Source organism: Capra hircus, chromosome 26 (genome assembly GCF_001704415.2).
Source record: "Capra hircus breed San Clemente chromosome 26, ASM170441v1, whole genome shotgun sequence".
Taxonomy (NCBI): domain Eukaryota; kingdom Metazoa; phylum Chordata; class Mammalia; order Artiodactyla; family Bovidae; genus Capra; species Capra hircus.
This window is the reverse complement of record NC_030833.1, coordinates 7,878,864-7,906,720: the sequence shown is the minus strand read 5'-3', so window position 1 is coordinate 7,906,720 and position 27,857 is coordinate 7,878,864. Positions and strand designations below refer to the sequence as shown.

Sequence of the window (27,857 nt, the reverse complement as noted above, 5' to 3'; positions counted from 1 at the left end):
GCAAATCATCACTTCATCTGCAGATATTTCCAAGTGTCTCTAGGATAGGAAATCTTTTAAAAACACAGATAGTGTCATTACGACATCCAAGTGTTAGTAATACTAATAACTCCTCGTTACCTTTAAATGTCCAGCTATTATTCACATTTCCCTGATTGTCATATAATTGTTGCGTCGCTTGCAATTTGTTTGAATCAGGACCCGAATGAGGTCCTTGCACTGTGACTGGTTGGTGTGATTCCCAGGTGTTTGCTCATCTGTCTGCTCCCACACCTTCCCCTTCTCCCTCTTGGATTCCTTGGAGCGTTGTGAGGAAACGTCTGGGCCGTCGGTCCTGTAGAGCTCGCCACAGTCCGGGTTTTGTGGATTGGGCCTCAGCCTGTCCTGTCTCATGCCGCCCTGGTTTCCTGTGTGTTGATGGTTAGACAGGAAGCTTCCTGAGTGTCTGTTCCGGTTTTCCGACGACTGCTTTACGGGGGACAGTGCGTCCTCCTCCAGGGCCCAGGCGTCTCCTGTGGTGTGTGCAGCTGTGAGTGATTGGCGCGTGACCCCATGTATCCACTGAGTTCTGCGAAACGGTGACGCTTGAATCCTGTGTCATTCCTGCGTCTCTTTTTCTCCGGATGACTTCTGTATAGGGGAACTCCCCACCCATCGTCTGATCCCACGAAGTACAGTTCATGTAGGAAACTCCAGACAAATGCCCGTCTCTTTGCTATTATTTATGAGCTTTCAGAGTGCGTTGGCTCGCTAGCACTCTCCCAGTGCCTTGGGGATTTAAAACTCTAGCGCTGTAGATAGATAGGTAAAAGCGCAGCTGATGCGTTCTCCTCCGCTGCAGTTACTCGTGTTCAAAGGATCCCATCCCTGACCGGCAGGAGCGTCCACGAGCTGCCTCTGCCTCTCGTTGCGGTGCGCGGGCTTCTCGCCGCGGCGGCTTCTCTTGTTGTGGAGTGTGGGATCTCCGTGCACCGGCTTCAGTAGCTGCGGGCCCGAGGCACAGGGGACCTTAATTCCCTGACCAGGGATCCAACTTACGTCCCCGGCTTTGGAAAGCAGATTCTTAAACCACTGGACCACCCGGAAGTCCCCCCAAACTGTTTTTTTAAAGCCACCATTATTTCACTGGGGGGGTGTGTGTGTCACCAACAGGACCCTTGAACTCACTGTATTTCCAATTTTTAAGGGATTTGCTTTCCAACATTTAAATTTGTTTTACAGTTACGTAAAAATTCACATGGATCTGAAATCAGATCCATGAAACAAGATACTTTCAGGGACCTCTAGCTTCTGGCCTTTCCCTACTCTTCCCACTCATCTCTGGTCACAGAGTCCTTTTTTATAAATATCATAGCTTGGCTTTCCATTTCTTAAATATAAGCAACTACATAATATTTGTATCCTGCTCATAGGGAATTTGAAAGAATACATTCTTAAGATCCTTTTTTTTTTTTTTATAGAGTGGGAGAAAGGTTGCTGTTGTAATTTGAGTTAGAAAAATCAGTATTTAGAATTACGTCAGCACTACGGTCACAGCCATCTGTTGGCAGTCTCCCCCACCTCCCCCAACCAGCAAAACAGCAGACTGTCACTGCCTAGAAATTAAGACCAGAAGAACCGAGTATTAAGATGTGATAACGTCTCGGTTGTCTTTGCAGAGCTGACCTTGGTTAATCCCCTTCCCTCTCACCTTTCGTTCATTTGTTTGGTGTTTCCAGTTGGCTCAGAGGTTAAAGCGTCTGCTTGCAATGCAGGAGACTCGGTTCGATTCCTGGGTCGGGAAGATCCCCTGGAGAAGGAAATGGCAACCCACTCCAGTATTCTTGCCTGGAGCATCCCATGGACGGAGGAGCCTGGTGGGCTACAGTCCACAGGGTCGCAAAGAGTCGGACACAACTGAGCAACTTCACTTCCCTGTTACTTTTACGGTCAGCATCTTTCACATTCTGAATGAGAAACCGCCCTCCCCACACCCTCCGACGAGGCACCGAGGCCCTTTGAGGGTTCAGGTTGATCAGACTTCTCGTTTGGCAGATGCTAGGGCAGTGGGGACTGGGGTGGGAGTTAGGGGGTTTGAATTCCTGGCTTGGCCGTCCAGGCATGTGAGCCTCTGTGGGCCTGGGTCACCAGGGAATTGTTTTCTCTGGTGACCCTGAGCCCAGATAACAAAGCTGCATCTTCCCTCCTGTGTTATCATCCTCTCTGTCTCCCCCTCTTGACAGCTGATGGGCAATGGCATGTTCTTAACACACCCCCGCCCCAACCCTTTTTCTAAATTGTCCATTAAGTTATTCAAGCCTCAGGATTTGTAGGCATTTTAAAGCGGTATTTCAAACCAAGGCCATTTTGAATGAACTGTGTCTTATGCACAGGGCAATAATTGTCTGCTCCTGCTTCTCTGTTTTTAATGAGCAAGGCCCGCGAGGGGCTATCTTGCCGCTCAAGTGCCAGGCTGTGGCAAACCTTACATTTTTCAAGCTGCTTTAATCAATAAAGTTATCACCAGTCATTTCCCTTGATAACTGCTTCTTCCCAAGCCCAGAGCCGCTTCTCGCTGCCGAGGAGTTTTCCACCTGCACTCGGAATGGCCATAACTCCCCAGATCCAATTTTCGTTTTAACCTTTCCTTGATAGCCTAGAAATAACAGATTGCCGGGATTACTCTAATAGATTGGAAAGGCCGGCTTCTTTGAGGTAACCAGGGCCTTTCTGGGATTCGCTAATAAGGCAAAGAATAATATACCTTAAGGGTTACTTCTGCTGTTGCTGCTGCTGCTAAGTCTCTTTAGTCGTGTCCGACTCTGTGCGACCCCATAGACGGCAGCCCACCAGGCTCCACTGTCCCTGGGATTCTCCAAGCAAGAATACTGGAGTGGGTTGCCATTTCCTTCTCCAATGCATGAAAGTGAAAAGTGAAAGTGAAGTCACTCAGTCGTGTCCAACTCTTAGCGACCCCATAGACTGCAGCCTACCAGGCTTCTCCGTCCATGGGATTTTCCAGGCAAGAGTACTGGAGTGGGGTGTCATTGCCTTCTCTGAAAGGTTACTTCTAGAAATACCTAATTCTCATAGTTGAAGGCTTCTGAATCAGTGGGTGGTTTTATTGCTGCATACCAAAGCCCAAATGATGTGAAGGTTTTGGCAGTTTTCCATGATCCTGAGAAACTCCATCACCTGTAAACTGTGCGTGTTTAATGGAAATGGAGACCGTTCAGACCACAGTGCTTAGCCCCAGAAGCCAGTGCTTGGCAGCCTGGAAGCTGAGGACCCCCATTTCACAGATGAAGAACCTGAGGCTTGAGCCCCACGTGCCAGGCACACCTGGGACCTGTCACATTCCCGGGTACTTCGTAAAATCCTTACTCCAGTCCCCCATCGTGTGCTTGCATTCCCATCTTAAGGTTAAGGCAGGGTTTCTCAGCCTTGGCACTGTTGACATTTTGGGGCCAGATCATTATTTGTGGTGAGGGTAACCCCCATCATCCCCCAACTTCCTTGGTGGCTCAGACGGTAAAGCGTCTGCCTACAATGTGGGAGACCTGGGTTCGATCCCTGGGTAGGGAAGACCCCCTGGAGAAGGAAATGGCAACCCACTCTAGTATTCTTGCCTGGAAAATCCCATGGACAGAGGAGCCTGGTGGGCTCTAGTCCATGGGGTTGCAAAGAGTTGGACACGACTGAGCAACTTCACTTTCTTTTTTCAACCCCCATCGTCCCCCAGTTGTGAAGCCGCAGGTGTTCCCAGATGTTGCCAGATGTCCCGGGGAGCAAAATCGCCCCCAGTTGAGAACCAGGGCACTGCGGGGTGGTCACATGAAAGCTGCTGTTGGAGCCAGGATTCCTCTGCAGATGTGGACCGAGGCCCCCAGTCCCTCTGGGTCTCTGCTGCTCCCCACTTCTCAGGGTGGTGGCAGCGACATGTCAGAACACTTAGCTTTGAAAAGGTGTATTTAGTAGTGTGATATATTCCATTTTGAAATAAAATGTTAAAATATGTCTTGTTGGCAGAATGTAGAAAATAAAGCTAGACAAGATTGCTGGTGGTAAGGGTGAGTACTCTGAGGACAGCCTATCAAAAGTGGGGACGAGGGGACTTCCCTGGTGCCCAGTGGTTGAGACTCTGTGCTCCCAACGCAGGGGCCCAGGTTCAATCCCTGGTCAGGGAACTAGATCCCACATACCGCAACCAAGGCCAGCGTGTCCAAAAAAAAAATGGGGACGAGGTTTGTGGGTTTATCCAAAGAGAGCCAGGCATAAGACAAGGACTTTGCTGCGTCATTTTGTTCCCTGGTTCTCAGGGCATTCATTCGAAGTGTGGGCCATAAGGACAGTCTGTGCCCTTGGCGGGGAGGCCTGTGGGTGTGGCGTGAACATCTGCGTGGAAGGCCCGTCTTCTCCCTTTTGTTGGCCGAGCCTTCTTCCAGCCCATCCTCCCCACCAGCTGGGTGCGTGGTCCTTGGGTGTCAGCTTGGGGACCACTTGCTGGGGTGGTGGGAGCATCGGGAGAGACAGGGCCTGAGCTGCTGCAGCCCAGCTTTGAACTTGGCTCTGCCTCCAGCCCTGGGTGGTGGTGGGGGGGGTGGTTCCAGGAAATACCAGACCTGGGACTGCCTTTGTGCTTTTTCTCAGACATAAGGGACCTTTAAAACCTCCTGTCTCAGCTTTTCCCTAAGACGTTTCCTCCCCTAACGCCTTTTAAAGTAGATTTTGCTTTCCTTCGCCTCAAAATACAATTAAAAATTAAAAAATCTGATGATGAGGTAACTCATATTTGTTAAAGGAGGTGGATAAAATTCAGAAAGTACAAGGGAACAAAAAAATGTTCAACCCCTAACCTGGAATAACACGAATCACGCTTAATCTTTCCAATTTGTGGGGGGCGGGGGGTCTGTGCACACATTTCTGGGGGCTTCTGGCTTCCCAGCTGGCACTGGTGGTACAGCACCTGCTCCTCATTGCAGAAGACATAAGGGACGTGGTTTCGTTCCCTGGGTCAGGAAGGTCCCCTGGAGAAGGACATGGCAACCCACTGCAGTATTCTTGCCTGGAGAATCCCATGGACAGAGGAGCCTCCAGTCCATGGGGTCGCAAAGAGTCAGACACGACTGAAGCAACTTAGCATGCATGCATACACACGTTTTTAACACAAAGCTGCATCTGCTGTTTGAAACCTGATTCCCACCCCTGCCCTGTAACTTTGGGAACAGTTTGCTTTGTGCAGATTCAGGCACTTCCACAAAGTAATTTTTGTGGCTACAGAGCATTCTGTCGCAGTGACTACCTAGTGTTCTTAAGCACAGGTCTGTTCTCCCAGCCCCTTGCCACCATAACGTGCTTTCGCAGTCCTCAGGAGTTGGACGTTTAGGTTGCTTTCAGTGTCCCTCTTGTACATAAGCCTCGTGAACACCCTCGTATTCCTTTGGTACATTTTAAATTGTTTTCCTAGAAATCCTGGGGGTGTGGCTGCCGTGCCCTGACGCACATTGTTCATTTCTATTTCAGAAATGCCACAGCGATTCGGCTTCCTCGCCAGCTGTACTTGCCAAGTGCTCATTTCCCAACATCCTCACCAATATCGTTATTTTTTACTTTATATAAAATAGCGACCTGGAGTTTTGCTGTGTTGATATATTCGTTACAAATGTGTCAGACGCTGGGGGAGCTGCCTCAGCGATGACCGGCCTCCAGATGTGAGCCTGCAGGCTGAGGGTCTGGGGCTCCTCCCAGAGCTAGGTGTTTTCTCGAGGCGGCTCTAAGTAGGGGTCCGAGTCCCGCGGGGCTGAAGTGCAGGCTGAGTCCACTGCTGCTTCACCACCAGCCCTGCTGTTGGTACCCCTTGGTGGGGAGAAGGGTTCCTCCTGGCAGAGCCTTGGAATCACTAGACATTTCATGAGAAGTGAACTTTCTTGGGAAAGCTCTGGCGTTCACTGGAAGTTGTGTTCCAAACATCGCCGCTTGTTGGAATGGGTTCTTCCCCTGGCACCTAGGATGGCGGGAAGAGGAGACAGATAGATATTTGGGCAGATAGATATTTAAGACGGACAGATGAATTCTGCATCTTGCACCCAGACCTGAAAACCTGCCTCAAGGGCTCTGGTGCTGCCTCCGGCTCCTGCATCTCTGTTCCGTGGGAGCCGACCGCTTGGTGTGTGGGTCTCCATCTTGCCTGCACCATATTGCAGTCAGAAAGGAAGTGCAATCCAGGCCTGACAGGTAGGGTTTTTTTATTTCCCCCGACAGCGCACCTCTTGACCTCTATCTTCTTGCCAATGATTTTTTAAATCCTAAATGATTTGGCAATAATTGCTCCTCCTTGCGTGGTTATTGCCCTTCACCGATAGTAAATCTGTGAGATTCCCCAGGGGCTGGAGCGCGTTTGGTATGCGGAGCCCACAAGCTGGCCCAGACAGGCCTCGCTGCGCCTGCGGCTGCAGACCCTGGGGGTCCTGCACCCTGCCCCTCCCCTCCGCCCACCCACGGCTCTGGGCTCTGCCAGGGCTTAGCTGTCGGGTTATCAGGCAGAACCATAGCTGCTGCTCCTCGGTGAGCTTCTTCCAATGGCCCAGGTTTCCCTGGTTCTGCCTCCACGGGTCCCCCCCACAAACGTTCTCACGCAGAAAGGCCCAGAGCCTCTGTTCTGAGTGGGGAGGATTTTCTGCTGCATGCACACATGTGTGTGTGTGTGTGTGTGTGTGTGTGTGCAAAACTGTATTTTCCCCAGAGCGAGAGAGATGCCAGGCATGGCGTTTAATAATTGGAAGACCGTTTCATTTCCAAGGAGCCTTTTAGCAGGGTGGCCCCCAGGATTCCTGGCAGCGGAGGACAGGGTCCTAAGCTGGAGCCGCAGTGGATGTTTAGAGGCTGACCTGTCAGTGTCAGGACAGCTCCCTGAGAAGTCAACACAGAATCTCCCACTGGAGCTTGTGGCCGGCCTGCTGCCTAGGCCGGGTGCCCCCCTGCCCCAGCCCTCTCCTGCCAGGTGAGCTGTGTGTTTGCCCAGGTGACCTGGCTTTGCAGGTACCCTTAGACTCGCGTGTGTGTGCAGCGTCTCTGGGGCGGGTCCCACTTCAGGGAACGTGGGTTGCCACTGGTTGTTTCTTCTTGGGTGATGGATGATTTCCACACACTGCATGGGAGCTTGTAGACACAAAAATGAACCTATTTGGATTTGACAGTGTTTTCCCCAGCATCACTTTCTAGGAAAAAAAAAAAAATTCCAGCTTTGCCATATCTGAATACTTGCCTGCGGCACTATTATTAACTTAATGTTTCTTTAAATTGATTCATTCTATCTACTTAAGTGTATTCTAAAAGAAACTTTTGATTCCTACTCTAAATGGGAAACCAGAATCATCACCATAAATAGATTACTCTAAAAATAACTACTAATGGTTGTATTAAAAATGTACATCCTGTTCTACCTAAGATCAAATCGTACATCAATAGTATGTGTAACACTCGTTGGCGAACATGAGTTTGGGTGGAGGAAAGCCCAGAGGTGTGTGAAGTTTGGGACGAAATGCAGTATATTTCAGGTACCTCGTATGTCCCGCAGGGGGCGCAGCTCCCAGCGGTCAGCGGAATTCTCAGCCCTCGTGGTCATCAGCCACCTGCTCAAGCTCCCTGGGGCCCTTGTCCTGCAGTAGCTTCTCTGACAGAGATCCCTCTGGTCTCTGCTGGAATATGACTAAGTGACCAGGGTCTGGTACCTCTGAGGCAGCCCGTGCTAATTGTTAGAAACTCTCGTGTTCACCTCAAACTGCCTCCCTGGCGCCCGGGCGGCACCCGCTCAGCCTTTGTCCCCTTGTCTACAAGCGCCTCATGATTCCCCATTATTTGAAGGCCCATTCGGGAGATGCTTCCAAGGACATTTGCTTCAGGTTTATTGACCTGTGGTTGACACACGTGTGGTGTCTTCTTCGGCGAAGGCTGTCACCTTTCCTCCTCCTATACCCCCTAGCCTGGTTGACACCTCATTCCCTTCAGATCCAAACTCAAAACCTCACCTCCTCCAGGAAGCCTTCCCTGACCACTGCGAGCCCCACGAGGTCAGGCTTGACCACATCCTGCTTTTTTTCCTCCCTGCGCTTTATCACGGGTCCTGGCTAAGTGTATGTAAAATTACCTCATGAACATCTGTCTTCTGCCTTCCACTGGGAGCTTCACAAGCGCAGGGACTGTATTTCTAAGTCACTGCGTCCCCACTGACCGGCCCATAGAGGACCTGACCCAGAAGGGCTGGAGCGCTGGAGGCCCGTCGTGAGGACTGTGGACTGTCTCTTATAGGGCTAGATTAGGAGTTTCCTCAATAAAATGTTTCCTAATATATTTTCCTTTTAAACACGTACAGATAGCTGATTATGTCCAGGCACTGCCCTGGATGCTTAACTTTCATGTTTCTGTTTAAATATCCCATTAGTTGTACCCATTGTACAGACTGAAGTGCATCACGAGATTGCAGGGCTAGCCCGTCGCACAGCTGGGACCTCGGGCCGACTTTCTATGTCCCCATCTGAGCCTTGAGCTCAGTCTGACAAGTCTGCTGGCCACATGGGGCCGGCCTCTGTATTCCCTGTCTCCACCCCTACCACTCTGAGATGGAAGGGCCATTCCATCTGGATTCCTCACGGGCAGAGTTCAAACAGATGGGTAAGAGTCCCCTAGTTTGTGACTGCTTCACGGTCATCATTTTTACTTTTCTTGGTTTTTGTTTCTGCATTTGTTCACTGGTTGGCCCTACCCAGCATCTGAATTTCAGAGAAACTTGTGGAATAATTGTCAGTTTCAAAGCCTGTCTCCCCATCAACATCGGGACACTCACTGTGCCCCAGGAGCCCAGTTCCTCAGGCTGTCTGACCTCCGACCAAGGACATTTGTGATCAGACTTGGGAGCGTATCTGGAATGCGTTTGGTGTCTGATGTGTTAGACTTGACTTGCACTAGCAGAATCGTTTCCTGAAAATATTTTGGAGCTTTTAATCAGTGTGGTAGTTGAGTGAGGGAGGCTGCTCTTTTTCCTCTTTAAAAATACATTTATTTACGTAAAGAATCGACCCCAGTTGGATCCCTGGGTCAGGAAGATCCACTGGAGAAGGGATAGATTACCCACTCTAGTATTCTTGGGCTTCCCTTGTGGCTCAGCTCGCAAAGAATCCGCCGGTGGTGCGGGGAGACCTGGGTTCGATCCCTGGGATGGGAAGATCCTCTGGAGAAGGGAAAGGCTACCCGCTGCAGTATTCTGGCCTGGAGAATTCCGTGGACTGTATAGTCCATGGGGTCGCAAAGAGTCAGACACGACTGAGCGGCTCTCACTTTCACGTAAAGAACATGAATCCATTTAAGTGGTAACATTCATCACACAGGTTGATATGTTGAGAGGACACCTACTAGTGATGGCTAAGGTTTCAGCAGCACGAATGCTGACTGTGCTGCTTGTCCCCGACTCTTGGTTGGTAACTGTTGAGCAGTTCTATGGTCTGGGCCTCTTAAGTGTCCTTGTTGGTTATCCATTTTAAATATAGCAGTGTGTACACCTGTTCATCCGAAACTCTCTATCCCCCCTCCTGGTCCTTCCGCCAGCCACCATAAGTTCAGTCTCTAAGTCTTCCAGCTGTTTTTAAGTTTTTCTCCTTGTCGTTGGTTTTGAGCAATTTGACTGTGTTGTGCTTCGATGTAACTTTCTTCATGTTTCTTGGGCTTGGTATTGATTGGGATCTTGGAGCTGTGGATTTATCATTTTTGTTGAGTTTGGAAATTTTTCAGACAGTATTTCATCAAATATTGTTTCCGTCTCCTCTCTGAACATCTTGCTTTCAAGGATTCCAGTTACACCAGGCTTTTTGAAGTTTCGTCATTTGGTCATTTTCTTAAAAATATATATATATATTTTTTCTCTGTGTTTCATTTGGGATCGTTTCTATTGCTGTGTCAAGTTCATTAATCTTTTTTTCCTCATTGTCTTACCTGGATTTAATCTCATCAAGTGTTTTTGTGTTTCCTTCCAGACATTGTAGTTTTCCCTTTTAGAAGCTTGATTTGGATATTTGTCTCTACTTAACTTTGGGAACGTATGGAATACAGTTATAACAACTGCTTCAGTGTCCTTGTCTGCTGATTCTTACATCTGGGTCAGTTCCAGTTCAGTTTTGGTTGATTTTCCTCTTCATTGTGTGTGATTCTTTGTCATCTTTGCATGGATGGGTTTCATTTTTATTAAATTTTATCTTTCCGAGTGCTGGACATTTCTGTGTGGGTGCTAAGTCATTTCAGTTGTGTCTGACTCTTTGTGAGCCCACCAGGCTCCTCTGTCCATGGAATGCTCCAGGCCAGAATACTGGAGTGGGTTGCCATGCCCTCCCCCAGGGGATCTTCCCCACCCAGGGATTGAACCCACCTCTCTTTACCGCTAGTGCCACCTGGGAAATACTTTTGAGCTTTGTTCTGGGATATAGTCAAGTCACTTGAGAATAGTTTGATCCTTCCAGATCTTGCTTTTAAAATTAGGGAGGCAGCACAGAGCAGGGTTTACTCTAGGGCTGGGTATTCCTCACTGCTGAGTCGAGACGCTTCTCCGAATGCTCCCCGGTGCCCTGTGCATTATAACGATTTCCAGTCTAACTTTCCAGGCTGATTGGTGGGAACAGGCACCATTCCCCAACTCCACGGGAGGTCCCGGCTCTGTTTTAATTTTTGGTGTGACTCTTCCCCTGGCCTCGGGTGGTCTCCTCACTCACCTGTGCTCACCAGCAGTCTGCCCGACACTGCATCCTTCGGGGGGGACCTTCCGTAGATCTCCCTGTCCTCCCAGTGCCTGCTCTTCTCCGATACCCTGCCTCGGTCTCCCAGCTCTGAGCTGCACCTGCTCAATTCAGGGGGTCCGGGCTCTGCCTGACTCCCCCTCCCTGTGCTCACAGTCTGGAAACCCTGAAGGCAGTCCCCGGGGGAATTCACAGGGCTGTCTCTCCTGTATCTCAGCACTTGTCCCTCACTGCTTGATGTCCAGTGTCTTGAAAACTGTGATTACATCTGGTTTGTCTGGTTTTTGAGTTGTTTCAGGTGGGAAGGGGCTGCTTTAAGAAATGATACCCAGGCTGTGAGTGTTTCATGCATGTGTGTGTGTGTATTTCTGTTTGTATAAATTTTTTGTTTTTTATAATTGGTAAACTCAGCATTGAAAGTAAAAGCTTTTCCCTTGGGGCTACAAAGACTGGCCAGAAATTCGCTTGGCTTTTACAAAATAACCTGGTTACAGAGTATTTGTGAAAGTAAAAGTCGCTCAGTCGTGTCCGACTCTTTGCAACCCCATGGACTGTAAAGTCCATGGAATTCTCCAGGCCAGAACACTGGAGCGGGTAGCCTTTCCCTCCTTCAGGGGATCTTCCCAACCCAGGATCAAACCCAGGTCTCCTGCATTGCAGGTGGATTCTTTACCAGCTGAGCCCCAAGGGAAGCCCTACAGAGGTTTTGGCTGGCGGTAAAGTCCAGCCTGTGTTCGAGCAGAGGTGAGACAGTGTCAACTCCCCATGTGTCCCTGTGGCACCTGTGTGTTTATTTCTGGCTGTGCTGGGTCTTCATTGCTGGCTTTTCCCTAGCTGGGGGAGCTGGGGCTGCTCTCTGGTTGCAGAGCATGGGCTTCTCATTGTGGGGGCTTCTCTCGTTGCAAGCACGGGCTCTAGGGCTCTAGAGCTTCAGCATCTGTGGCTCCCCAGCGCTGGAGCCCAGGCTCGGTACCCATGGCTCCCCAGCACTGGAGCCCCCACTCAGTACCTGTGGCTCCCCAGCGCTCGAGCCCAGGCTCGGTACCTGTGGCTCACGGGCTTAGTTGCTCCTCGGCATGGGGGATCTTCCTGGATCAGGGATTGAACCTGCGTGCCCTGCATTGACAGGCGGATTCTTTACCGCTCAGCCGCCAGGGAAGCCCACCTCGAATCACTTTGATACCTGTTGGTTGATTTTACATTCTGCAAATATGTACCATTCAGAGCTGCAGCCCATGGCGGGCAGTGGGAGATATATTCAAGCAGGTTGACTTTTAGTCAATATGACAACAGTCTTACCTTGTTTAATGTGTACGATGGTGGTTTGAAACATCAAATCAAGAGGTTTACGATGTCAGAAAAGATGAGGGAGGGCAGGAAGAAAGCTGTCCTGACATCGCTTCTCAGCGCCTTTCACTGTCTGCCCGACAGGCCATCATGATCGGGGATGACATCGTGGGCGATGTGGGCGGTGCCCAGCGGTACGGGATGCGAGCCCTGCAGGTGCGGACTGGGAAGTTCAGGTAAGTGCCCCGTGGGAGCCTGCCTCCGTCAGCCTGACTGCCTCGTGGATTCCAGGGTTTCGTTTTTCGTCTCCAAAATAAAGGGCGTTCTTCCTTCCAGATGGAAGAGCAGATTGTGGGCATCCGGTGACTTTTTGGTAACTGTCCCCTGGAGAGGCCTGGGTGCCTGTTAGTAGCAGAGAGTGGTAGGGAAAGCAGCTTTCGATACGGGGTCTGAGTTTCAGACCTGGGGTTGGAGAAGGGTGCCGTGCGGAAACCACTCACTGAAGGCTCTGGCCGGCCGCGGAGCCCGCTGCCCGCATAGCCTGGGCCCCGTGCCCTTGGCCCCGTGGCAGACGGGTCACTCTGCTCAGAGGTTACAGCTGCTGTGCGCACGACTCCTCTGGTTACTACCCATCCTTTTCCTCCATGTGTCTGGCTCTCTTGCCTAAAGCTGACCCTTGTGTGGTCAGGGATGAGTCAGGGACACCTGGGAGCTGAGCCTCCATCTCCAGAGTGTCTTCTCTGCTGGGAGGTGAGCCTGGCCTCGCGTGGGTCACCACCAGGCGCCTGTCGGGGTCCAGGCCCTTGCTACGTGTGGAGGTGCCCTGCGGCGTCCAAGTGTGGCTCTCTCGCCCGTCTCAGACATCAGAGTGTTGTCCCGCCTGACTCTAGGTGGTTTTGACTGTGGCCATTCAGAGGAAGTACTGTTTTGTGGATGCTGCAGAGACTTACTTAAAATGTGGTTGCCTTGGGTATTTGGATGTGGGGTGGGGATGGCGAGGATGGACCACATCAGCTCTGAGCAATCTGCTTAGACCGGGTCAGAGGAGTCAATTCGAGGGTCTGACCCTCACTCTGAGGCGCGTCTCCTGTGTGAGAGACCCAGGGGGCCTTTGGGTTTGGGACAGGTGGGGGAACACCAGGTGAGTGAGCAAGTGTTAGCGTCCATGGGGGTCTGGGGCCAAGAAGTCCCTTCCAGCCTCTTTCTGGCCCTCCCAGGGTGTCAGAGGACCACCTTGAACCCCCAGCATGCCTTGAAATTTGGACCTCCTTTCTCCCTGACGTCCTCAAATGAGGGTTTCCAGGATTTCCTGGGTCTCCTGGGCTGTGTCCAGCTTATGCCCAACTCAAAGCCTTGTCAACATTCTCTCCCCTGTGGTCCTCTGGCCCCCTCCCTCCGAGTTGCTGAGCAGGAGGGCTTGGCGCCCTGATGCTCTGCTGGACGGTGCTGCCGAGTCCCTGGTGCCACCTGTTAGGAGCCGGTCTGGCCCAAGGAGCTCCTGTGAGCACAGGCACAGGAGTGGGGCCTCCTTGCTGAGAACACGATGCTGAGGCTCAGAGCGGGGTGAAGAGTGAGAACCATGTCGTGTGGTTTTTTTTTTTTTGTACTGGGCTATTTCTGATTTCTTAGGAAGAAAAACGTGTCTGCTGGGATTAAATGTAGCTGCGGTTGGGGTCTTTCTGGCCAGCCCAAGCCATGCCCCTGTAACCGAGAAGGTCCTGCCTTTGCCCCAGGCCCCACATGTGCCCCTAGGTCGCTCAGTCCCTGAGGAAGATCCACATGTGTGGTCAGGAAGCCCACCAGTGGGCAGGTGGGCATGGGGGCAGCTGTCAGGTCCCACCGCACACCGCTGGGGTCGGCACTTTTCTGAGGCCCCTGTCGCCCCATCTCCTGGAGAGAGAAACCGATCAACAGTCGGCCTAATAGACGACATACGGATATTCTGGTAACATTTGGATATTTTACAAAACCAGGATAGTATTCCAGCTGCCTCCTTCTCGAGCCACATTTTCTGCCCTCTCTGCTCTCCAGCGCCTCGCTGTCTAATGCAATGGCCACAAGCCGCAGGTGCTGGGGAGCCCTGGAGATGAAGCTGGGTTAAAAGTGGGCGTACACGAGAATTCAAGGACTCGGTGGGAGAAAAACGTGAAAAGGCCCATTCGTAATATTTCATGCTGATCACGTGTTGCAGTCCTGATGCCTTTATGTTAATTTCACCTGCTTATTCTCATTCTTGGCAACACAGCTACTAGAGGGTCCTGGCTCGCTTCGCCACTCGCACCCATCCAGGTGCCTTTCTGGTGGACAGCGGGGCCCCTGCACGGCCGCCTTCTCCCTGCAGATGGCACTCTTGGTGCACGAGGCCCGCGTGGCACTTGCTCGCGGCAGGCCCTGTAGGCTGGCTTGGGGCCAGTGAGCACCCTTGGCACTTTGGCACCCTGGGGACTGGGCCAGCATTCCAACCCTCCAACCCCCCACCCCCCCACCCCCCCACCCCCTGGGGCAGCACCCAACTTCCCCCTCAGGGTTGCCCCGCCTGCCCCCTGGAGCTCTCCACCCCTCTGGCCACCTCTGCGAGCTGGCCACACTAGGTCTGAAGGTCATCGTGGCCCATGTCTGCACTAGACAGGAACTGGGCGGGGACAGTGAGGCGTCCTTACTGTGCGCTGGGCCTCTCCTCTGAGTGGCCCGAGTGGGTGCACTGTGTCCCCTGCTGGTGGCCCTGGACCAGCCCTGACCACACTGGGGGATCGAGGCGGGTGGAGGCTGGCCTTGTCCCAGGGCACAGGTGGCAGAGAACCCTGGAGTGAGGAGCTGGGTGCTCACGCCGGGCCACGTGGCTTCTCCACTGGCTGGAGGCCGAGGGCCGCATGGGGAGGCTGAACAAGTGTGAATCTCGATGGGGGTCCGGCCTCTCTCTGGGACTGGAGTGGGTGGCGCTGGTGGCCTCTGGACAGCCCCACTGCAGGTGCCCCTCAGGCCAGCATCTTTTGGTTGTGCACGCATACACACACACACACACACACACACGTGCATGTACGAGGTTGTGGGTCCAGCCACGGCACTGCTGGGGGCGTGGGACTTGGACTTGCCCATGGCTGGGAGGTCTCCCTGTGACCTCCCACGTCTTCGTCCTCCTCTCTCCTTCCTGCTTGTATGGCAAAATGGCCCAAAGAGAAAAGGGTGAAGTGTCAGAGTGGGGCGAGGTCACGGGGGCCTGAGCTTCGGAAGGAGGGCTTCATAGGGCCTGCCCCTGCCGTTACCGGCAGGAAGGCTCAGGGCCTGCAGGAAGGGGGCCGGGCCCCCTCCAGCAACCCCAGTGTCTGGAGCCAGCAAAGCTCCCAGGGCAGACAGCGTGCAAACACGACCCGCCCAGCAGGGCAGCAGAGTCATGGCTGAAACCACACAGCTTGCTGATCGTACCTGCTCTGCCTGGAAGTGCAGCCCAGCCAGGGTGTGGTTCTCACCCGGCCGGCAGGTAAAGGCCTTTCTGGCGTTCCCCCTGCTTGCCCCTTCCTGGCATGTGTGACGCACCAGGGCTGCCGGCAGAACCTTCCAGCCTGAAGCCAGAAGCCGCTGCTCCTCCAGCTCTGTAAGGTCCTGTCCCGACTGCCCCGGGGCCCTGAGCGCCTCGATGACAGGTCCTCACAGTTCCAGTGAGTCCTGGAGATCAGGCTGCAGGCTCCCCCGCTGCCAGAGGCCTTCCCAGTTGAGTTGGCTACAGCCTTGCCCCAGGCCACCTGGCGAGGTTTGGCAGAGGCTGGGCTGGAGCCTGGTTGCTCCGCCCCCAGGTGGGTGCTTCTGCCTCTGTTTTCTTCCTGGGAACACCGAGACCTTGAGGTCAGATTCCAGGAGCTGCAGGAGTCGTTCCCAGCCGTGCTTCAGGGCGCAGGCAGGGCTCGGTGGCTGAGTGATGCGGGGCTGGGCTGGGAGAACTGCTGCCCCCACCCCTGGGCACCATGGCCCTCTTCCTCTCTCCTAAGGACGGGCCTCATCTTCTGTGGGAGCCGGGCCCTGTGTCCCGTTATTTTGACAAATTCAGGCTAGAGACGTCCTTCCCAGCAGCGAGATGCCGTCTCCTCAGTGGAGGAGGAGGCGCTCAGGACATCTCGCTGACCCTTCACACCTCCTGACAGCCCCACCTGACCCCTCCTCCCAGGGACACACCAGGAACGGAGCGAGGACCCCTGGACGGCTGCCCCTTGCACGCTGCACAGAAGGCGTCACACTGCAGGGCCCACGCTGGTCGTGCTGTGTCAGTAACTCGGCCGCGTGGAGCCTGCTCTGGGTGTCCTCTTACTTGTTATTTACTCATGGCTGGATGATGTTTTATGAGCCCAGAACGTTCTTGACAAGCAGTTTGCCCTTTTGGACTTGGGAGGGGCCCTCGACTGGGGCTGGCACTCCGTCCACACCGAAGCTGGGCTGGGGCTAGGGTCCCCATAGTCACTGTTCTCTTAGCTGGGGGTAAGAGGGCAGGCAGATTCCAGCCACTTTGCACAAGGCTGGAGGATGTGGGGCGCAGAGAATCTGGTGGTGGAACCAGAGGCTGGCGTGGAACCCGCCAGGTCCGACTCGGCCCTGACACAGCAGCTGCCTGAGCCTGGCCCTTGACCCTGTCTCCCATCACTTTGCAGCCACTGACTTTAAAGCTTCTTAGGAGGCTCTGGTTCCTCTTTGGAATGAGATAGAGTTTTCTTCTAGGGCCAGGTGGTATTTGAAGGAAGTGAGCAAACCTGGGCTTTGGCTTTCCAGCAGTCACAGTTGTCACCATGAGACTCTTGGAGGCCAGGGTTGTGGGTGGTGGCCTGGCCGGCAGACCCAGGGGTCGGGAGCCCACCAACCCTGGTCCCATCATGGAGCATGTGTGCTCCAGGCGGGACCCTCTGCCTTGCGGAGTGAGTGCTCCTGAGCCTCGGGCCTCTGGGAGACGCTCCCGGCCAGGGAGGGGGCTCCACGTAGCTTTAGGCGGGGCTGCAGGCTGGGCACAGAGACTGGAGATGGCCAGCTACTGCCTGGCCACAGCCCGGCTGCCCAGCTGCGGAGAACCAGTTAGTGCCTGGCTCGGGGGCCTCACCCCTGGGTCCCACGGGCTCCATCCTGGCTGCCAGTTGGGGGACATCAGTGGACCAGCGGTCAGCCCAGCAGGCAGCCTCAGGCTGGGTCAGTCTGGAGCGTGTAGAGCTCCTGGCCACAGCAATGGGTATGTGATCTGAGCTAGGCCTGGGATTTTCGAGAACCCCTAGGAAAGTCGCCAGTGAAATAGAAGCTGAGAAGTACCAGTAGCCATCTGTGTCATTCCAGGGGAAAGCCTGGACTAAGGGCGAAGCTGACAAGCAGGAAAGGAGAGCCTGGAGACAGAGAGGGAGGGAAAGGAAGAGAGAGTCCCAGTTGTGTGAGCACCTGGATCTGGCTCTGCCTGAAGCTGGTCCCACCTCTGGCCTTTGAAGTCCAGCGGGCCAGTGAATGAGCGTTTTGGTTAGCGATGCCCCAGGAGCAGTGTGGTACCACGGGGTTGGTCCAGAAAGCCGCTGAGGTCTCTCTTGAGCGGGTCGACCATGATGCGTGCCCACTGGGGAACCCGCCCCAGGGTGCTGCAGCTTTACGCAGGTGGATGACGTGGTGTGCTCAAACAACGCAGTTGGGAGTCTCTTCCTTTCTTTCTCTCTGTCTGCAGGCTGTCCTTTCCTGCTTGTGTGGTGTGCAAGCCCTGGTCTCCATGCTGCCCCCCAACTTTTTAAAATAGTCCTTGCAATGTTAGCATTTAGATAGAGTAAATTCTTTTATTGTAATCTGTATTTCTTTTCATTTCTGCCTACCGTTCTATTTCCAAAATTTAAAAAAACAGAATCCAGAGCATCTTCAATATAGTATCTATAATATTCCATTGTAACCCACAGTATTCAAAAACTACCAGACCTGCAAAAAACAAAAAAACCTCCCCAGAAAAGTATGGTCCCTATGCTAAAAATGTTAGACTTTCCCACGCTGCCCTTGCTGAGAGGCAAATAGAGAACTTGACAGTGGGCTTCAGCTCACAGCCCTGCTGGCTCGCTCTCTCTGCTCTGGAAAGCGCTGGAAGGATCCTCGTTTAACCTCAGAGGAGGCTGCCCCTGAAGGTGTATCAGAGCGGTCCCAGAATAGAATGGGCAGCCTAGAGAGGGGTGAGTGCTTGTCCCTGGAGACAAGCCGGGGCGGCTGCAGACGGCATTGCTGGGGCCAGAGCCCGGGGCTCAGTAAAGCCACACACTCGCCCTGAGTCTGCAGCCCTGAAATGGGTACCTGTGGGATGTTTCTGTCCTTCCGGTCCCACTCCCCCGCCGCCATCCCTGGGATGGCAGCATTACCGCCTCCCACTTGGAGGTGTGAAAACTGCCGTCCAGGCAGGTGGGGGGCCCTGGGACTTGGTTATCCCAGCCCGGCCTGTCATTCACGCCTGATCCACCAACCAGCCTTTGACTTCTTCCTCTCGGTCATGGGCTGTTAGGACCAGAGCTGGAGCCCAGGGGTTAAAGCCACAGGTATAGATGCAGGTGTGTGGGCACATGAGCAGCAGAGATGGGAAGGAAAGGCATCTCCTTGTTACAGAGGGTTTGGTTGTATCTGTGCGTCCTTGTGTGTGTGCATGCTAAGTCGATTCAGTCACATCCGACTCTTTGCGACCCCATGGACTGTAGCCTGCCAGGCTTCTCGGCCCACGGGATCCTCCAGGCAAGAATACTGAAGTGGGTTGCTGTGCCCTCCTCCAGGGGATCTTCCTTCCCAACCCAGGGATTGAACCCGAGTCTCCCATGTCCCCTGCATTGGCAGGCGGGCCCTTTACCTCTAGCCCAACCGCGGGAGCTCTTTGCATCCTTGGGTATCTTCTGAGGGCTTCCCTGATAGCTCAGTTGGTAAAGAGTCCGCGTGTCTTCTAAATATTTCATAATGGAAGTGCAGCATTCTTATCAGAACAACGGTCGTTTTGTTTGTTTTTTTTTAAACAGTCGTTTTTTAAAGTGCATCTGCGCCCCCTCCCATAGGTTTGTGAATTGGGAGAATTCTTAAGAAGAAAGACCACCTGAAAGGGGGACTTGGTTAGTTTAAAAACAAAGCAACCCAAGTGTTTCTGAGCCGGTGCATGGCTCTGCCCTGAGCCCCAGGGCCCAGCCAGGCTCCCTGCTCACACACAGGACCCTGGGTCAGTGGACACAGGCCTCCTCACAAGGCAGATTCCCTTCCTGGCCTGGGAGCAGGTGCTCCGGCTCCTCTGCTTCCGCGTCTGGTGCCAGGACATGGAGCATGGGTTGGGGGGGACAGTGTGCACCCTCTGAGTTCCTTCATCCAGCAAGGGGCAGGGTGGTCCCCGTGACGGAAATCAGTGCCTTCTCTGGACACGCAGCCGTCTGTGACCTCCCCGCAGCAGCCCTCATCCCCCAAGGTCCCATACCCTGGCTCACACACACACACACACACACACACACACTCATACACTCAACACACACATACACACACTCGCACACACTCACACACACACACTCTCTCTCTCTCTCTCTCTCTCACACACACACACACACACACACACACACACGGATTTGAACCTGAAGGGTGGCCACCTGAGGGTGGGCTCCCAGCCGCCCCAGCACGGAGTGGGCGCCCAGGACCGTTGAATCTGCACTTGCAGACTATAGACCCCAGGCTGGGGGCAGCGGGTGAGGGTATGTCGGGCAAAGGGGCCTGACTCAGCCTTCCCTGGACTGAGGGGGTCGTAAGGCAGGGTCAGGGCTCCCCTTGCTGAAGGCCCAGGTGCCCCTCACCCACCGCCTTGATGTGTGCAGTCCAAGCCCACCTTACCCTTGGCATCTGGGATGATGCCTCTGACCCAGAGCAGGGAGGGGCCTGGTGGAGAAGACCCAAGAGGGTGGCCAGGGGCAGCCTCCAAGCCACGCTGTGCCCTAGGAGGGTCCCGGGGGAGCATGCAGGGGGCCTTGCGCTGTCCTCCAGATGCTGCCCCCCGGGTCCCTCCTCCTCTGCCCGCTCCTGCCGTCCTCCACCCCTGCCTTCGCTGCCCACCCGCGCCCTCCAGTCTTCATTTCCCTTCTTCCACATGCCGCTTTCAGCGGGGGCCAGCAGAGGGCACCTTGCTGCTGGCAAGTGGGGGCTTTGAGGGCAGGGTATACACCTGCACGCTCACGCACGCGCACACTCAGGCCCTGCAGCCCACCCACCCCTCCTCCCTGGGCCCTCACCCCTCCTCTGCCAGCCCTCGTGGAGAGCCTGGAGGTGCTGGGCCCAGCTGCGGAGAGACCCCTCTGGCAGCGGGATCCCAGGCCTCTCCCGCCAGCCTCTCCCATGCCCTTCTCCTCCTCCAGCTCCCCTGCAGCTGCTCAGGGGAGGGGGCCTTAGAACCCAGGGTTCCCAGCCGAGGGGCACCCCCCGGCATCCCTGTGAGCTCGCGGGGGAGACCGGGGCTCCACGGAGAAGGCTCCCTTCCATCCATCACCACGCCCGTCCTCTGCTGGCCTAAATCCTGCTGTCTTTAAGGCCTTCTCTGATGATGGATTCCTGGGATCCTCCCACCTGGACTGGCCTTAGGGGGCTCCCCCAGCTCCGTATGGGCCTCTGAGTGGCAGAGGGGCCATCTCAAGGTCAAGGGGATCCCGTGGCAAGCTGGGGTCCATGTGGGCTCCCACTCCAGGCCGTTTCTCTTGTACCCCAAATACCCCTCACCTCGGGGGGATTACCTGGAGTTCCCATGGCCTGATAATTTCCAATCCTCTTTGGAGATTTCCAGAAAAGACAAATGCCACGGACCCTTCTTCCAGAGCCAGACCCTGCCCAGGTCTTCCGGTAATTCCATTGCCTCCTTTATAGAGAGGACGCTGCAGCCCTGGGGGCAAGTCCTATCTCTGGACTCCCATCTGGGGCGCCGAGGCCTCGCCTGTCTTGACACTGACGGTCTTAAAGATCCCAGGACAGTCATCTCGTCTGATACTCCCTCGTGATATGACCCAGGTTACGCACTTGGGGCCACAGTGTCACAGAAGCGATGCCGTGTGCGTTTCTGTGTCACGTTAGGAAGCGTGCGGTGCCCATTTGCCAACAACAGTGATGTTTCAGCCTGTCTGATTAAGGTGGCGCCTGCCATACAGTTACTTAAAGTTAAGGGTTTTCTTCCCTTTGTAATGAATAACTATCCGTGGGGAGACCCTGTGAGTAAGAATCCTGTTCCTCACCCTGCTTTCATCCACTAGTTTTTTTTTAATTTTTGGCTGTGCTGGAACGTCACTACCGCGAGGACCTGCCCTCTCGCTGCGGGGAGCGGGGGCTGCCCCCCAGTCGCGGGGCTCAGGCTTCTGGTTGTGGAGCACGGGCTTCAGTAGCTGCGGCTTGTGGACTCAGAGTTGGGGCTCCCGGGCTCTAGAGCCCAGGCTCAGCGGTCGTGGCTCACAGGCTCAGTTGGCATACGGAGGCTTCCCAGACCAGGGATCGAACCCGTGTCTCCTGCATTGGCAGGAGGATTCTCTCCCACTGAGCCACCAGGGAAGCCCCCGTCCACTAGTTTTAATGTCTGTTGTTGCTCCTTGAGCTAACTGTAATGGCCGCCAAGTAAGTCCATTGTTCATTCTTAACATTTGTGACTTATGCTCTATTGTACGGAAGAATGTTCTTTTCTCCCCACTTATTTATTTTTATCCGTGTGGACTCAAGGATTCCTGTGTAACCCACTAGGTGATAATCTGTAAGCATCGTAATTCATTTGAATGCTCAAGTGGTGTCCAGTGTGGCCAGTAACAGCCTCTTCAAGCTGGTTCTGTGTCCTTTTGACCCCCCTGTTCTCCAGCCCTTTCTTACTTTCTGGCAGAAAAACTGTTTCGGGGTCATCGTGTTCTGTCTCTGCCTCAGTGCCAGAGTCAGCCGTGTCTCCCGGGAGCCACAGTGCCTTTGAGTGGAAAGTGACATTTAGAAGCAAAGACCGGGACACTGGATGTTCGATTGCATCTGAGCGTCCCTTCTCTCAGACCCTCTCCTTGGGCAGAGGTGGGAAACCTGCGTGCGTGCACGTGCGTAATTCACACGTCCAACCACGCGTGTCTCTGTTCCTACCTGTGCCCAGAAGACCGCGGGTGCACACTGACACCTCTGATCTCGCTGCAGCCCCGCCAGGCCATCCCAGCCTGGTGCCTTTGCACGTCTGTACCTTTGTCCCCCGACAGGAAGAAGCAGGTGTCTGTTATTCCTGTTTACTCAATTGTTCTGTCGCCCTGTACCTGGCCGACCCCTGGCCCCGCTGGACTGCATCCCTCTCACCGCCCCACAGCGCTCTCCTCATGAGGGGCTCTGCCCCTCCCATGCCAGGGCGCCTGGCTGCCTTCCCACCAGGGAGGAAGACCCCAGACCTCCATCCATCTCCCTCCTCTCGCCCTTCCTGTTCTTTGAGCGATAGGACTGGGTTTTCGCCAATTTCATCATCCCCGCGTGCCTCGTGCATGGCGGACACCCTGGTCTGTGTAACTGGGCAACCAGGATCTTCCCCGTTGGGAGAGGCCTTTCAGCTTCCCAGACTTTTTTGTGTGTGTGGCATAGTTCTCACCCTAGCCCCGCGGGTGGGCAGGGTAAGTCGGGCGTTCTGAGGAAGATGCCGACCCGCCCAGGGTCGCCTGGCTGGAGAGAGGGTGTTCCCGGGCCTGTTGCCAGCCTGTCTGTCGCCCCCACGAAATCCTAGTCATGTGGTGTTAGGGGTGTCACCCGGGCTGCTCCTGCCGCCATTGCGGCAATCACGTGCTCCAAAGACAGAGAAGAACCCCAGGCTCAAATCCTGGCTCCGCCACCTCCCAGCTGAGCCTCAGTCTTCTCATCTTTAAAATGGAAGTTTGGGGGCAGTAGCATCAGTGCCTTCAGCACAGGAGGAGCCGGATGAGCCGACAAGCACAGGGGGAGGTGGGTCTGTGAAACGCGGGTCGCACAGCACAGAGCGCCCGAGACTGCCGGCCTGACCGCCCACAGCCCGGGCGTTCCCCAGGGCGGGCTCAGCCAGACCCGCGCCCCTGGGTAGAATCACAGGGGTCATTGAATGGGGTGTTCAGGTACCGCTTTGAAAATTCACCCCCACATCCTCAGATTTCCAAGCGCGCTCCCACATCCTTAGATCCCCAAGTGCTCTCCCAAATGGGCTCCCAGCCTCCCCTCCGTGTGGGGAGCGGTGGACAGCTTGCACCAGTTTACGTATGGAAGGGAAGAATACAGCCATGTGCCAGGTCTCCTCCCGTTCGTGACCGTGTGGCAGCCAGGCGGAGCAGGGCGCGCCACGGGGCCAGCCACCGCGAGCCGGCAGATGCTTGGGCGCAGGCGGCTATATCCAGGCTTACTACTCGGGGAGGAGGGGCAAACTCCTACCCTACCCCACCCCACACCCACATGCAGGGAGACACGCCCCATCCTTGCCAGGCCGTCTCCTATCATCCAGAGGGCCCCCAGAGGGCAGCTCAGCTTTGTAGGCACCTTCATGCGGTCAGCACTGTGTGGGGAGACCACGCTGCCTGGAGGGTCCCCAGCCCAGTGATGGGCACGGAGTGTGTGTCCTGGGGGCTTGGGGGCACCCGAGGAGGACTCTGTGAGATGCAGAGTGCCGGGGTAGGGGCCTTTGGGGGTGAGGGTGGCGCTCAGGATGCAGGCTCAGCAGGGGCAGCATCCATCCTGCTGTGTCCTGTCTTGGGTCTCCCCAGACTGCTGTCTCTGAGTGACAGGGTATGGGCACGGGGCTGAGGACACAAGGGCCTGGGTGGGGGGCCCGGAGGTGCTGGGCTTCTGGAGTCCCTTCAAGGCCCCGGCACGTGACCGAGTGGTGGGTGGGCTGCAGGAGGGAACCTTGCAGTGTGGCTGTGGTATTTCGGGAGCAGATGCCCCTTGGGAAACTGGTAGCACCTCTTTGCCCTGGTGCTGGGCACTCGGGTGCTGGGCACGCAGGGGCTGGGTGCTCAGGGGCTAGATATTCAGGGGCTGGGTGCTCAGGGGCTGGGTGCTCAGGTGCTGGGTGCTCAGGGGCTAGATATTCAGGGGCTGGGTGCTCAGGGGCTAGATATTCAGGGGCTGGGTGCTCAGGGGCTAGATATTCAGGGGCTGGGTGCTCAGGGGTTGGGTGCTCAGGTGCTGGGTGCTCAGGGGCTGGGCATTCAGGGACTGGATTTCTTCCTCCACCACAGCACCCGAGGGTTTTCTTTCATTTTTTAGAATCTCCCAAATGTGAGGTTGTAGAGGCAACCATTGGCAGGAGGGGTCAATGGTGGCTTGTCAGAAACCACAGCCCAGTGGGGAGGAAGCCAGGGCACAGCTCCCGGCCTGACCAGCTCTGGCCCAGGGCTCAGACAGGGACAGGCTGGCGGAAGGGCGTGAGTTTGGGGGCTTATGGCAGGGAATGACATCTCTGAGCCACCACCTGGCCCGCATGTGGCCCTGCACGGGCTACTTTGCATCTCTGCTTCATTCCCGTCTGTGAAGACAGATGCTGCTGCTGCTCTTGTAGGATGCCGTGAGGTCCCGGTGAGCCGGGCAGGTACAGGTGAGGCCGTGATGAGCTTGCCCCCTCCCTCTCGGGCTCCTGACAGATTTCTCATGGTTTCTGGCATCGTCGGTAGCTTGTCTCTGGCTTATGCAGGGCCGGGAAGAGCTCCCTGATGCAGCTGTGGAAAGTAGCCGTCAGGACATGCAAATAGTTGCACATAAATATTCATTGGAAAGACTGATGCTGAAGCTGAAACTCCAATCCTTTGGCCACCTGGTGCAAAGAACTGACTCATTTGAAAAGACCCTGATGCTGGGAAAGATTGAAGGTGGGAGGAGAAGGGGACCACAGAGGATGAGATGGTTGGATGGCATCACCAACTTGACGGACATGAGTTTTAGTAAACTTTGGGAGTTGGTGATGGACAGGGAAGTCTGGCGTGCTGCAGTCCATGGGGTCGCAAAGAGTTGGACACGACTGAGTGACTGAACTGAACTGAACTGAACTGAACTGACTGAATTGAACTGAACGACTTTCATGGGGTCTGGGTATTTTCTCATGTGCCTTGCTCTTTGGAGCCTAGTGGTTAAGCACACAGGCCCTGGGACCTGATGCCTGCCGTGTGCTCAGCTGTGTGGCTGTGGGCTGGTTACCTAACCTCTCTGTGCCTCAGCTTCCTCACTGTGGATGTGTCTGCTTCTTACCATTGTTGAGAAAACCCTAATTGTAACAGGGACAGACACGGGACCTCACCTAAGGTCACAGAGCGGATGAGAACCCATCTTTGAACCCTGGAGTCGACTGCATAGCCAGTGCTCTGAATCCTCCGCCATGTACCGTGTTACCTCGTGAGTACGGTCCATTTCTTTCTGGACCATTCTAGATTAGTCCAGTGGAGTTTTTTGCCCTCCGGGGGTGCATGCTGTGAAGTCCGGCTGTGCGTGAAGGGGGAGCCAGGACTTTGAGGAGCTGCTCCCAGCTGCCAAAGGAGCTCAGAGCCTAGGGGCTCAGGGTCTGTCCTCAGGCCAGGGCGCAAGCCCCAGTTCAGCTCTGGTCCTTCAGGGGACCCATTGCAGGGGCTTCCGGACCCTGCTGTAATTCAGCCTGAGCATCTGTCTTGTCTGTGTTGGGGCTGCCTCAGATTCTGCTGGGCTGGGGTGGAAGTTCTGCTTGGAAAGCATTTAGGAGCTTAAGAGAAGGAAATGGCAACCCACTCCAGTGTTCTTGCCTGGAGAATCCCAGGGATGGGGGAGCCTGGTGGGTTGCCGTCTATGGGGTCGCACAGTTGGACACGACTGAAGCGACCTAGCAGCAGCAGGAGCTTGAGAAACAGACGAATGGGCTCAGACCTGTCCCTCGCTCGCTCCTGACCGTTCCGCCCCACCAGGCCTGATGGGTCTCAGGGATGCTGTGGCTGGGGCCTGGCAGGATCCCGGCAACGCGTCCGTGTCATTCCTTGTCTCGTTCTGGCCAGCGTCAGCCAGGAGGGAGAAGACGGGGTTAGCCTTCTTTGGAACCCACCAGTAAAGAGGAAACCTCAGTGTTTCCACGTGAAATGGTTTAACATAAACTCCAGTCCAGCCCCGCTGAGGCCACCCCAGACAGATCTTGCCAGAGCAGGGTGGCAGCTCACGAGCGCCTCCTAGTGTCTGAGCTCTTCTCTGCAGGCCTGAGTGGTTGGGGAGCACTCGGGCCGACGGCCGAGGGACCCGGCCTCCAGGTGACCAGCTGGTGCGTCCCTGAGCCAGCATGGACATCTGCCTGAGGTTCCATGAGCCCGGGGCTGGTGAGGCTAAGGGAGGGGAGGGGAGAACGGCAGGGAAACTTCTGGGTCACTTTGTCAGTGACCTTAAGGCAGGAAGCAGGCCAGGGTCCCACTTGACTGGAGACCGTTGAGAACCTGAGTTATTTAAGAGCCAATCTGTGCGGCAGCTCTGAGCCCAGGAGAATCAGACGGGTCCGGCGAGGACTGGTTTAGGACAGTGGGCCTTGATGGCTCCTGTTGGAAGCTGCTCCACCCTCCTCCACTGCCGGGAGTTGGATAGGCTAAGCTGTGAGGGTCTGGGTGCGGACCGTGGTCCGGGCCCTTGCATAGCAAGCCTGTAAGGTAAATATAGCGTCTCCGGGTTCTGAGCAGCAGAAACATTTAGTAACCTGGTGGGACCCGGGAGTCGAACCAGGTATGTCTGACTGCAAAGCCCTGACCACAGACCCCACCCCGCTCGCCCAGACTCAGCTTCCCCACCTGCATTCTCTGTCTCCGTGGTGCCAGGAGATGGGAACATGGTCCCCGGGGTGTCACGGGGCCCCGGAAAATGTTGGAGTGTCAGGTCTCTGCCTGTGTGTGGGGGGTTTCTTATTGTTGTTCAGAAGTGGGGACGCAGGTGGGAGGCTCCAGGTGGCGTGAATCAGGCTGCCGGGAGTGGGTGGCAGGCGTGCCCAGCCTGCTGGAGCCCGCTGGGCAGTCGGGTGAGGCAGGGAGGCCGGGACCTGTTGACGGCTGTTGGCACCGGTGCTCGGAGCCTGTTCTGCAACTCCCCCACCCCCACCCCGGCCCAGCCCCAGGCCTGAATCAGACGCCGGGAGCCCAGAGCTCCCTGAGCCCTTTCACTGGTCCATCCAGAGACATACCTGAAGGCCGTTCCCATCAGAGATAACAGCTCACTCGCCACCCTGCCCCCATTTCACAGATGAGGAAACTGAGGCCGCAGAGCCAGGTGGCTGGCATGAGGGCCTGCCCCAAGGGCCGGGCTCCCCATCTCCCACTCCCGTGGGCCCTCCATCTCTGTGCCCAGTGCCCTGGGTAGAGTGAAGGCCAAGGTGACTCAAGTCGGAGGTCTCAGCCAGGTGTGAGTGATGCAGGCTGCGTCGTAAGCAGGGGCTGCCGGGCTGCCTGGATAAGCGTTTGTGGTTTTGTCCCGCCACTGAGCAGTGATTCGGTGCGGGCAGGTGTGGCCTGGACACCACGGTGGGAAAAGACCCTTCTAGGACTTGGGGTCCTGACTCTCCGTGGCCCCCGCCTGCCGTCTCTGCCCACCCCATCGGTGTTCTCGGTGAGGAAGGAAGAGGCCTGCTGCCCTGAGGCTCCGGTCCACGCGCACCCAGCCGCTTCGGGAGAGCGGGCTGCTGCTCTGGCCAACGGGAAGGTGCGGACAGGCCTCCTTCCCCTGAGACGGGGGCCTCCCACATTCACTCTGGACTGGGCAGGTGACTGCTGGGGATTTGCTGCTTGGCTCCTGAGGAGACCGGTGATGACGTTACGGGCAGACCTTCCATTTCTTGAGAGGCACGCACATCTAGGAAACCTCAGGGATTGATTGTCCAGGTGCGAC

At 55.3% G+C, this 27,857-nt stretch overlaps 1 protein-coding gene across 1 annotated transcript in view; it reads left to right on the top strand.

Annotated features, from left to right (window-relative positions):
* LHPP (phospholysine phosphohistidine inorganic pyrophosphate phosphatase) overlaps nucleotides 1-27,857 on the top strand; it is a 128,008-nt gene that overhangs the window by 31,922 nt on the left and 68,229 nt on the right. The window contains exon 6 of the mRNA XM_018041189.1: nucleotides 12,189-12,280. Within this exon, the coding sequence (XP_017896678.1) occupies nucleotides 12,189-12,280 (92 nt within the window). The remainder of the gene's footprint in view (nucleotides 1-12,188; nucleotides 12,281-27,857) is intronic.